The following is a 13176-nucleotide window of genomic DNA, read 5'->3' on the forward strand; positions in this document are numbered from 1 at the left end:
TCCTGAGGAGACTGAGGTACTTTAGAGTATGCAGGCCTTTCCTTCGCAAGTTCTACTGGTAGAACCAGTCTGTTGTTGCCAGTTCAACCTTCTATGTGGTGGTGTGCTGAGGCAATGGCATCAATACGGGTGATGCCAATAGGCTCAATAAACTGTTTAGAAAGGCTAGCTCTGTTATAGGTGTCAAACTGGAGACTGTGCTTTTAAAGAAAAAAGGGCCAAAAGGAAAATCCTGGCAATTCTAGGCAAAGCTTCTCACCCTTTGCTTGCCTCCTTGGCTGAACAGAGGAGCACTTTTAGTAATGGATTAAGACCACTGTGCTGCTCCAAATGGCACTATATGAGGTTATTCTTGCCATTGGCCATTAGACTCTATAATGAGTCAACCTGCAGCCAGGGAAGTGAGGATCCCTTTTGTTAGACTCTTTGAGGTAACTTTTTTTAAATTCTTTCTTCTCTTCTAATATTTGTATATCTGTGCACTTGTAATGCCTCTTTGATAATAATTTCCTTGTGATCAATATAGTATCTATTAAATGAGTTCAATTTACTGATTTATGATAAATTTGCGAAGTGAATTTGCAGATTACTTTCAAGTTGATGTTCTCTCGAGTCATTATCTAACAGGGAAAAGTTGTGCCAAATGTCCAGCCAGTTCAAACGTTTGAGTGTGGAATCTTACTCCTAGACTTATATAATCTATTCATTTTAGGAGAAAGGTCAAGTCGAAAAGCTTCCAAGTAGGACCAGGGGAGAATTACTTGGTAGTTGGTGCCCTCCATTGGTCAGGGCCAACCATAGATGTTGTATCCCATGATATGCAAGCCAGGGTAGTACAAAATGGAGAGTAAGTATATTCCCATGCAGCAGTCTCCCACTCTCAATGCAGCCGATGAATCCAAAGGTACGTCAGAGATGTATTGTTTCACCAACAGTGTCACATGAGTTGGCAGTCAGCATTGAACTCAATGTAGGACTGCCTTAGGGACTTTAGCTCAGAATTTTTCCGTTAGGGTTTACTCTCAAAGCTTTCCTCATGAATCGTTATAGCCGCAAGGCAGCGGAGGTTTGAGATCAGTTTTCCTTCTGGATGAGCTGCCAATCACAGCTGATGAGCCCCATTTGTCTGAAGTGGCTGAAGACACCAGTAACTCTCCTTTGCCCTTTTTCCTGTCAGTAGAAATGGTTCCGCCAGATTTAGTAGCTTAGCCACACGTGAAGGCTAGAAGCTGACTTGGTTGTCAGAGGCTATTTGAGATGCATGCCATTGGGAGCATTTAATGGTGGAAGCTTATCTGCACTACCTCCCTAGGCTATAGCAACCTTTAGGAACCAATACTTGGCAGTATTGCAAATGCTAATCACTAGGCAATAATAAAATAGCTGTTAAAATGACTCTTAACTCATTACACCTCCAAGTCATTCTCAAGCATATTTGCAGACCAACCAAGCAGTGTTGTTTATATTGATTCACAGGATATGAGCAATGATAGCACCAATATAGTTGTGATTGTCCCTAGCTACCTGTGAAACTGAGTTACTTAAAAGACCTCTTGAAGATGGAGATGTCTGGTTATTTGGTCTACAAATGTGCTTGTAAATTCTCTGGAAATGTAATAAATGTAATGTTTCGACATTTGATTAACATTTGCACTATCTGCATGTGCTTAAGATAAATTAGTGCAAAAGGATACATGGTCCTAACGTACTTGAAAGAAATTGTTTGCACTGTGACTGTCAGTACCCTACAAAGATTTCGTGTTTAAAATTGAGTGGCTAATTGTTGCACCATGGTGAAAATTGTCAATGACCTGTCATCACCTGGGGCCAAGAGCCAGTGCAAAGTTCTAATATAGTTGTCTTTCTGGTGATAAATATAGGCAATCTATCATTGTATTCACTATTTGGATCTAAAAGAGGATATTCAAACAACTAAAAGAAAACATTGAAGATAATTCCACCCAGTTTGAAGAAATTTCATAATGTTCTCCCAGAAGCAGATGGTTTTATAAGAGCAAATTTTCAATTTCAAGGATTTAATTTAATGTCAGAGGAATGTATGCAATATACATCCTGAAATGCTTTTTCTTCACAAAATATCCACGAAAACAGAGAAGTGCCCCAGAGAATGAATGACAGTTAAATATGAGAACCCCAAAGTCCTCCCCATTTTTCAAAAATGCCTCAATATTGCTTATATTTGCAATTGTTTGTGAATTTAATGATTCGTATCCACACTTAGGGTACGGTGTCCTCAGTAATTCGATGACTTCTCTTTATTTGATTATTTCACTGATCTTGCGAGCATGATGTTCTTCATTAATTATATATTTCAGCTACAAATGACTGCTTGCAATTTTTTATTTGCTTGAGCAAACTGGGCATAAAATGATAGTTCAAATTAAATGGTTAATAAGTGCACCAAAAAATTTGTGCTGTAGTGCCTTTTAGGAAATTCTCCATTCGGAAAATATTCTTGGAACACTCAAGTTCCATATTAATTAGTCCTCTCTCAGACACATTAATTTTGGTTACCAAAAACACTTAATATTTTGTTATGTGTTCTGCCTTGCTCTAGTGTTGTTAAACTGTCAGTTTCAAGTTTATGGTGAAAATACAGTCAACAATTAAATGATTCCATTCATGATTGTAAAGTTTGCCTTCCTCCTATCCCTTGTGTAATCTGTGCTATTCCTTATGTTCTCTCTTCGGTTCTTTCTGCAGCTTGTGGTAAAATTACAGAAAGCCATGAAGATGAAAGTGAAGCAGAGACCGGTTGGATTGAAGGAGTTGCTATTCTTGTTTCTGTTATTTGTGTGGTATTGGTCACAGCGTTCAATGACTGGAGTAAGGAAAAACAATTTAGAGGTCTACAAAACCGAATAGAACAGGAGCAGAAATTCACAGTGATAAGAGGTGGCCAAGTTATCCAGATACCTGTGGCAGAGTTGGTGGTTGGTGACATTGCTCAAGTTAAATATGGTAAGTAAATTTTGTACCTGACTATTGATGGAAACCCTTCAGTAAATGTGTTTAAATTGAGGGGGGAGAAACGCTATACTTACTAGAAGTGGTGTACTCATTTTATGGGTCTTTGTCACTTTCCACAAATATAGCAAGTGTGTGTGGCGAGTGGCCAAGTGGTTAGGGTGTTGGACTAGCGATCTGAAGGTCGTGGGTTTGAGCCTCAGCCGGGGCAGCACTTAAAATAGATAGATAGATATACTTTGTTGATCCCGAGGGAAATTGGGTTTCGTTACAGCCACACCAACCAAGAATAGAGCATAAATATAGCAATACAAAAACCACAAACAATCAAACAACAAAATACAAACTATGCCAGATGGAAAATAAGTCCAGGACCAGCCTATTGGCTTAGGGTGTCTGACCCTCCATGGGAGGAGCTGCAAGTTCGATGGCCAGAGGCAGGAATGACCTCCCGTGCCGCCCAGTGTTGTATCTCGGTGGAATATGGCTGAAGTCCAACAGCAAAAAGTTCAATATCTGGTCTACAAACACGTTCCTCGATCGTAATATGACCCGGATTGCACCATCTGTTTAACCACACAATGCTTCAGTCTACCCAGCTGAGAATGGGTACGGACAAAAATGCTGGGCGTTAATCTCGCGATAGACTGGCGTCCTATCCGGGGGGGGGGGGGGGCTTCACTCCACGGAAACCGGCAAAAGCACTGGCCTGATGGGCCACGAGGCATGTGACAGACTTTAATTTTTCTTTAAATCATCCTACATGGATAAAAATTTTAAAGATTAACTATTAGCTTTATTTGTCACACATACATCAAAGCACACAGTAAAATGTGTATAATTTGCGTCAATGACCAACACAGTGTGCTGGGGGCAGCCCACGTGTGTCACCATGCTTTCACTATTAACATAGCATGCTCGCAACGTAACACTAACCCATAAGTGTTTGGAATGTGGGAGGTAACCGGAGCACCTGAAGGAAACCCACAGTCACGGAGAACATAAAAACTCTTTATTACTGCGACTGATAAAGCCCAGTTCGTGATCTCTGGTGCAGTAAAGCAGTAATGATGAAGGGTCTCGGCCTGAAACGTCGACTGTATCTCTTCCTAGAGATGCTGCCTGGCCTGCTGCGTTCACCAGCAACTTTGATGTGTGTTCGGTTCATTGATGTGTGTTGCTTGAATTTCCAGCATCTGCAGAATTCCTGTTGTTTGCGTTATTGGAAGCATTACTGGCATTCTGACATGTCAGTGTTTTTTTAAAAAAACAATAACAAGGGATTGAGAGACACAACTTAAAACTATCTATCATCAAAAAAGTAAAGTGCTAGCCAAATGCTGGGAGCTAAATGCTTGGTCTGCAACCTAGGGTACAAAAGAGGAGTCAGGAAATTAGTCGCAGATGTGTCGCTACTGTTGAAAGAAAGACAAAACTGGAAATTGTATGCCAATTGCACAAGCATTAAAAAGATAAATAGGATATTTAGAAAACAGGTAATCAGAGTTATGATTTTATGAAATGGAAATGTTTGATAAATTGACTTGGGTTTGAGGATGTAACAAATAATACGAGAAAAAGGAACAAAGTGAATGTGGTGCATGGGAATTTCCTGGCTGCATTAAATAAGGTGCCATATTAACAACTGCAGCATAATTGTGCACTAGGTTGGTGTTAATATATTTATACAAATAGATGAGCCCATTGTACGGGTTTGTCTGGTGGCTAGTAGCGGCTGCAAATAAGGTGGGCTGAATGGACAATACTAGCTTTGCAGTCGTTACGGTTCTCGTACATTGTGTGATGAAAATGGTTTATTTTGGATAGCAGTGTTAATGCTTAGAAAGAGGAGGATGAATTTAATCCTCATCAATGTGGTCAACTGCCTCATTAGAATCAGATTTATTGCCAGTGACGTGTCATGAAATTTGTTGGTTTGTGGCAGCAGTCCAGTGCAACATAAAATATTACAAATTACAATAAGTATATAAAATAGTTAAGCAGTCCAGAAAAAGAACAAAATAGTGAGGTAGTGTTCATGGACAGTTCAGGAAAAACTACAGTAAAAACTCAACTTGGAAAAGCAAACATTTCCAAATGAAATCTGATCACTTTAGGTTCTTAAAGTATGAACTATTTGCTTTGTTGGCCTGAACTCTTAAACACCTCACTTGTGAATATTGTGTTCAAAAAATGCACTCAGTCTTCATAACCTCTCTGCATCTGTGACACATGATGAATGAACTTGTATAATGATTACTATGGTAATCATTCTTAAAGACATCTTGATGGGGTATGGATAGGAAAGGTTCAGAGGATTTTGGGCCAAATGAGAGGAAATGGGACTGGTTCTAGTAGACAACTTGGTTAGCATGGACAAGTTGGGCTCTGCTGTATAACTATGACTACAATAGTCTCTTCCTGATCTCCCTTCTAATGTTGCAGCTTTTTTGATTTTTGGACAAGGAAAATGTCTTGAAAGCTTAATGTTTTAAACTCCAATATTGTCTACAGGGTAACAACTTGCTATGTCTTGGAGAATGGGGAAACATTTAACTATTTTAACAGAGGCTGAATTAGCCTTGAGAACTGTTTAAGAGACCAACTATAAATTTTGGTTTACTGCATTTCAGGTGATCTCCTACCTGCTGATGGTGTACTTATTCATGGAAATGATCTGAAGATTGATGAAAGCTCACTTACTGGAGAGTCTGACCATGTGAAGAAAAACCTAGCCAGAGATCCACTGCTATTATCTGGTAAGAAGACGTATCATTCTGCTAATGGAAGGATGGGAAATGTTAATTTTAATTTTGTATTTCAGCAATAACAGTGTGTAGTAGGTCCTTAAAGCCCTTTGAACCGCGGCACCCCAACAACCTCTGACAAACCCGATTAACCTTAACCTATTAATGGGACAAATTATATTGACCAATTAACCTACATTGTACGTCTTTGAACTGTGGGAGGAAAAAGAGTACCCAAGGAAAACCCATACATTCTACAGGAATGAAGTTCAGAAACACCTTATAGAACAACACCAGAAATGAACTCAGAAACATTCTAAGCTTTAGTAGCATCGTGTTAACTGCTGTGCTACTGTGGCATTTTGACCTTTAACATGGTAGCAGGGAATTAGAACTAGCCAATCTATTGCCCAATCTGACATATAATTCAGAAACAATTTATAAAGCTTCTTTTTGACACGATTTTGGTTGGATAGCACCTGGGCAAATTGCAGTAAAAGTTATCTCTTGACTTCCTAGTAATTGAGGGAACAACATGTCCCAAGGAGAACTAGACCAAGAGATTGATGAGCTAATTCGTGATTAACTGACATATTTGATTATTTAGCACCTTCCTTGTTGGATGTGTGCTGCATAATCCAGAACGAATTAACAAGTTGCTGGAGAAATTCGATGGATCAGATAGCAGCTGTTGAGGTGGATGGATAGTCAGCATTTTGGGTCCAGTCCCTACATCAGAACAAGGCAGCATCTTGGCCTGAAATATTGATGCACCTCCTGACTCTACAAATCAGCATAACCTACTGAGATCTTCCAACATTTTGTCTTTTACTCCAGATTAGTGTCTACTTTGTCTGGATAATGCTGCTTTTACTTGTTACGTACCCTGTAACTGGGTTGCCAAACCAGCAGAAATGGACCACTCAGTTGGAGTCTGGATTACTGGAACTAAGAAAGTTTTATTAAAGAAATAAGCAACACAGTACTCTAATCAAAAGGATAATAAATGCAACAGTTCAGCAATGATAAACACACATGTACACAGAACTAGGACAATAGGATCAATCAAGCTCTATCGCCGTCTAGGGGTAAATGACCAGTTTCAAGTGACGCAAAGTTCAGTTCAATTGAGTTCAGTTCAGTTCACAGTAATCACTGTTGTGCCGTTGGGGGCGGGGGTGGGGGGAGAGAGAGAACGAATGAATATTCAAATCAGATTCCAAACAGACCTTCGATATTCATCGCAGTCAGCTTTCGGGTGAGCCCTTTGTAATGTCTTCTGAGGTCACCGACTGTGACCCCTCCGTTCCAGACACGATCATTCTTCAGCGGCGAACCCAGCACCCAGGCAAGGGCGGACACACACCAGGTTCCCACCGACCGTATCTTTCCACCCTGTGCGTCTATGGCTGGTTGCGCGACCAGACCTCCAAAACTCCCACCGACTTGTGGGGGCGCACTGCTTCCAGGGTCTCGTTTCCTCGTGGTGTCATGTGTGTGGTGTCTTAGCGAACCTGCCCCTTTTTCTCCCCCTGCTGGGGTATCGCCTGTCCATCACACTTCAAACAGTTCAGGGTTCAAAAGGAGCTGGTCTTGACAATACTCAGACTGATGTCTCCTTCCATTAAACTCTCTGGTCTCTTCATTAACATTTCCAGATGCTGCGCCATTGTCTTACTTATCTCTCTCTCCTGAAGACAGGTGGCAGATCAACTGTTGATCCCATTGGTGCTTGCACAGGACAGTTAACATCTTAGTCTATGTGTACTTTTGTAACCCTCTTTCGTCACATACTGTATTCTATTGGGGTGGGAGCAATCATAAGGTTGAGAAGGTTTATAGGGATAAGAGTCAAACATGGGCTAAAGGGATTAGTTTACGAGCAATTTGGTCAGTATGGGCCAGTTGGGGTGGAAGGACTGGTTTGTACAGTGTTAATTTAACAGGGTAGTATGGAAATATGTTAGAATATTCTTTATAAATGAACATGTCTTCCAAGTGTATCTAATTGAAAGTACACTGAATGACCAAGTGTTTCAGTCAAGCTGAATTCAGGGAAAGAGCATTTGGCAATTTGGATAACAGTTGGAGGTGAAAATGTGCAGAATAGCAAAAACAGATTCAAACTGTTTGGGGAAAAACTGGGGTCCAACATGAGTGCTTTTGGAATGATTTCAGAATATAGTGGAATGTTCTCATTGGATACATATCAGTATCTATTCACTAAACATAATCAGTTGCTTTAAAGCTGCAGTACTTAGTATTTTAGTGCTTCTATGGCTCTTCTAGAAAGGTGCCTCTTTATCAAGCAGTTCCTCGCTCATTTTAATATTCCTTTTCAGCGCAACTACAGTTCCTCCAGTTAGTTTCCTATTTTAGTTATCTTTCTCCCATCTTCCTCTGGGTCTTATCCCACCTGTTAACCAATGCAACACTTGTTTGTGGAGGAATACAATGCAAATTAGTAACTTGATCCTCTGCCGCTTGCCCTCCTTGAGTATTTAACATTGCTGCATATTGTTGGCAAAAATTCTTCATGGTGAAGCAACTGTTCCAAGAATTTGTAATGCCAGGTGGCAGCAGAGTGGGATCACCACAGCCAGAGTAAAAATGAACTGGAGAAGATTAAAGACTAGTTGAAAAAACAATACTTCAGTTTTGTAGTATATTTAATAAAAGACTTGTATGTAGTGTGATGTTATCTTCAGAAATAAAGCAGATTGACCAAGCATGAATTAAAGATAAAGATTAGCTTTATTGGTCACTTGTACATCAAAACATATAGTGAAATGCATCATTTGTGTCAAATCAGTGAGGATTGTGCTGAGGGCAGCCTGCATCTGTTGCTGTACTTCCAGCACCAACATAGCATGCCCAGAGATTACAAACTCTAACCCCTTTGTCTTCAGAATGTGGGAGGAATCCAGAGGAAACTCACATGGTTGCGGGGTGAACATATGAACTACTTACAGACAGCAACAATTAAAGCATTAATGCAGTTTTACTGTAGAGAAGGGAAAACTGAAGGTATTTAAATTGTTTCATGCTTCACTTCCGTTTGGAGGATAGGATAAAGATGAGCGTGAATACTAGAAAAGAAATGTTAATTACTGGAAAAGTGGCCATCTCGAGCTCCAATCTACACAATGGAGGCAAACTGAGCAATGAAATGGAGATAATTTTTCAAAATTCCCTGAAAAATTGGGATTTTACCATAGGCTTCAAGGTTACAAATGTAAAGTAAACAGTGTACTGTTAGCTGCTACATGATGTAAGAAAGAACGCAGATAGTTCTAGGGTTGATGGGGGAGATCTTTTGGATATTTTGCATATTTTCTGCCACTATTAGAACACAATTCAGCTTTGCATCCAAACAGATCTGCCTGAGAGCTAATTAGATCACCTCTAATCATCATCATCCCCAACCTCCTGCTTGCTTTAAGAACATTTGCCCAGCCTCTGAATTCAGATGCGTCTGTTTCTGCCTCTTTACAAATCACTGATTCTCCTCCAAGACTGAGGACTGAGATTTTCCAGTTTATGGAATTTTCTTTAACTGTGACTGTGCCAAATCAATGCTTGTCCTCAACATATTAATATTGTCAGCCACAGCTTAGGTTATCCAGCTTCAGCAGGCCCACTTTTTGTAACTGATGTGTTGCCAGCCAGTGCACCCAAGGTTTAGCCCCACTAACAACTGCATGAGGCTCTGAGCAGCCTAGCATGAAAAAGGGAATGATAAGCTGTTTTAAAATACAAGTTTGGTCACAATTTAATATTAACCAGTTATGGTCGCTATGCAAAAATGTAACAGCTTCGAGGAGTGAAAAGGATTCCCTTAAAAGGTTCCGGGAATGGAGTTTAGTTCCAAGATATACTGAAGATGCTAATATTATCTGGAACAGAAGGTCTCTGTAGAAGGTATTTAAAATTGTGAACGGTCTACACAGAAGAGGAAAGAAACTAAAATGGCAAAACAGAGGACAAAAAAATGGAAGTGGCATGAAAAAAGTTCGGAGTTTAGAACACACTAACAGGAGCAGTGAGGGCAGCTGTTCCAAAGCATACTAGTACCTGAAAGGAAAAGTGGTAGGGGTATGGGTAGTGGATTGCAATGGGTCTAACTAGATTGCTCTTGCATAGAGCTGTGGTGGACTGGATCAGATGACCACTCCCTGTTCCATAATCTCCACCAGGAATATGTAAGGAATCGTAAAATGTAAAGCAGGCCTGAAAGGCATGTTGATTAAGGATGAACTCATTTTGCTGATGGTGAATGAAGTAAGCAGACAGTGGAGGTTTTATAGTGGAAGTTAGAAATGGAAAAGGACTTGTGACTGGTAGCTTCTCTTGCATCTCTCTTTGAGATCAATCAGCACCCATCCTGGTGAGGATAATGAGTTAATGCTCACAAAGCAGTATGAGACACAACGCTTTGGAAAAAGCTTGTTTAAAAGCTGCATAAGTGCCATAAAATAATTCAAAATTCTATTTATTATCAAAGTATATATACAATATACAACTCTGAGATTTGTCTTCTGCAGATAGCCACGAAATAAAGAAACATCAAATCCACATCCCCTACACAAAAAAGAACGGTAGTATGAATATCAACCTCCAAGCCCCTTCCTCTGCACAAAAATGTAACAAAATGCAACAAGAACACTGACCCCCAAAACCCTTCATCTGCACCAAAAAGAAACAAAACGCAGCAAGAACACCAGCCATCAAACCCCTCCTCGCGTACAAAAAATAAGTCAGAATGGGTGAAAACAGAATATAAAAACCATAAGACTGAATAAGTCTGTAGTCCAATCCATAAAGGCAGAACCTCGGAAGCATTCTCTGACCACATTTTGTGTGTGTGTCAGTGTCACCACTCGAACACAGAGGCTTACCCTCTGGCCACGGCGAGCTGCCACACAGACTCCTTCTCCGGCAGCAAAGAGATCCATCAGTGATTAAAAGGCAGGCATTCACCTCGATGTTCCAGTCTTCCTCGATGCTTTAGTGGGTGATTAATGAACACACTACCACAAACATTATCATACACAGTACTGTGCAAAAGTCTTGGACGTAGATAGCTAGGGTGCCCAAGATGTTTGCACAGTAATGTATTTGTCAACATAGAGTGGAGAGCAAGTTTTTATAAATCTGGCAGGAGCAAAGGATGTCAGTAATGGCGAGGGTGGAGCATCGTGGCAAGGGTGTAGGACAGGTGTCAGAGGAGTGCCAGGGATGGGAGGTGGCATAGATGCAGACACACTCAGCCCCCAGACGCCAGGCAAGGTTATTTAATTGCAAACAAATGGTTCATTGATCATTGCGGATTGTCTCTGGTGCTTTCCATTCCCTTTTCCTAATCATGATTTCCCCTCTCCCTGCCCTTTTCCCCACTTTCAGTCCACAATAGAGACTTGTATCAGAGTCAGGCTTATCATCTCTCACATCTCAAATTTCTTTCCCTTTGAGGCCACATAAGCCTGATTCTGGTAAAAAGACAAAAGGAGCAAAATCAAATATTGCAAACTGCAATATGATCTCTACTTTCTGCACTTTGCGCAACTTTAACCCTTAGCTGCTTCTCTTGGTGTATCTCCACAGGTGAACAAATCTGTTTGCATTCCTTTGTAAACTGTCCATAATTCAGTAAGCTTAGACAAACCTTGCTTGGTGACTGCTCCATTTCTGTTGGAAGCTTGTATGCAAGATGCTCACTCTTCTCAGAAAACAGGTTTAATATCACTGACATAGATCACGAAATTTGTTGTTTTGTGGCAACAGTACAGTGCAATTCAGAAAAAAATACTATAAGTTAAAATAAGAAATGCATATTAAAATTAAGTAGTGCAAATTGTGAGCAAAAATAGTGTTTATGGGTTGGTTCATTGCACGTTCAGATACCTGATAGTGGAGGGGACAAAGCTATTCCTAAGACATTGCACGTGTGTTTTCAGGTTCCTGCATCTCCTCTCTGGTAATAATAAGAGAGCACATCCTGGATAATGGGGGAGAGGGTCCTCAATAACAGATGCTGCTTTTATTTATTTATTTAGAGGCATCACCTTTCGAAGATGCCCTCAATGGTGGGGAGGCTAGTGTCATGATGGACCTGGCTAACTTTGCAACCCTCAGCAGGTTTTTTCTGATCCTGTACGTGACTCTTGGATATCAGACAGTGATGCAACCAGCTAGAATGCTCTCCACAGTACATCTGTCTCTGACTGCCCCCACCCCCCATATGATACAAAAGCCTCAAACCTGACAATTTGACAGTCTCTCCCCTTTGTCTGCTGCAAGGCTGTGAACTGTCCATTATAGTGACGTTTGGTATCTAGCCATTAACACACGTGGACGGGGGAGGAGTGTTTGAGATCATCAGTATCCCAAAAACTGTGAAAAATTCTTTTCCCCCATTTACACTTTCAAGCAGCTGTTGTGAACATGGATGCCATACTGGTACATATAGTTGTTTGTGCCATGATTTGCAATTTTGTGATTGTCACATTGCAGAAGTCCAGAAAGAGCTCACATGCATTCAATTCTCTGATTTCCTTTCCTAATGGAAAACTGTTTAAAAGGTTTAGCAGTGACACTGGATATCCCATGTCTTAAGGTGGAAGTGTTCGTTCGTGTTGATTCACCATAGGTTATGTTTTCTTGCCATAACCATCTGACAGCAGAATGGTGAGAATTATTTGTAGTACCTTAGCAGCAACTGTGAAGTGGGAGCCCAGACAATTGGGATTGTATATAAAGGCAGTGTTGATTCCGTTCAAAAAAAATCCTGTTATTTTAGGATTAGTGAGTTTAGAAAAACTGTGATGCTGAATCAATTTATATCTCAATAAGAGCTGACTTAATGTCAACAGCTGAAAGTAAGCAATGACAAAATAGGTCAAATGAACTTAAAATGAAAATTCTAATTTGTTTTTATGAAAAAGTGTCTGGGATTGTTCTAAGTCTTTCAAATCTATAATGACAGTGTATAAATTGACAGTAATTTGAAATAAGTAAGTAAAATGCCAGAAGGCTTAAGAAAACTAACATTGATTTAAATGAATGTGCAGTAATTGGTAAGGGAAATGGCATTATAGAGTGAAAGGTCGCTCGGGCAAAGATTATTTCCATTCCAATCTTTCAAGAGTATTACAGAAATCCTAAACATAAACATTCCAAAATTCCCTGGATTTTGGGAGCATTTGGTTTAGATTAGAAAATTGTGCATATTATTTTGCTATTTATGTGAAATGAAATAAGGAAATTAGACCAGTTGACCTAATCTATTGATAGAAGTAATCAAAGGTCTAACTAGTCTGTCTTTCCTGACTAAAGCGAAACTTTTCTGTTAATGTGACAAAGGTAATGGAGTATTTCTGTGTGAATTCTATTTCTGCCACAGGATTTTCAAACTGAAACATTAAGCTGTCTTCAATTGAAT

General features: G+C 40.0%; 1 protein-coding gene across 7 annotated transcripts in view; it reads left to right on the top strand.

Annotated features, from left to right (window-relative positions):
• LOC134351758 (plasma membrane calcium-transporting ATPase 1-like) overlaps nucleotides 1-13176 on the top strand; it is a 128755-nt gene that overhangs the window by 64545 nt on the left and 51034 nt on the right. For all 7 annotated transcript variants that reach the window (XM_063058376.1, XM_063058381.1, XM_063058382.1 and 4 more), the window contains exons 4-5: nucleotides 2725-2982; nucleotides 5622-5747. In XM_063058376.1, coding sequence (XP_062914446.1) covers nucleotides 2725-2982; nucleotides 5622-5747 — 384 coding nt within the window. The remainder of the gene's footprint in view (nucleotides 1-2724; nucleotides 2983-5621; nucleotides 5748-13176) is intronic.

This window comes from Mobula hypostoma, chromosome 9 (assembly GCF_963921235.1).
Source record: "Mobula hypostoma chromosome 9, sMobHyp1.1, whole genome shotgun sequence".
Lineage (NCBI taxonomy): Eukaryota > Metazoa > Chordata > Chondrichthyes > Myliobatiformes > Myliobatidae > Mobula > Mobula hypostoma.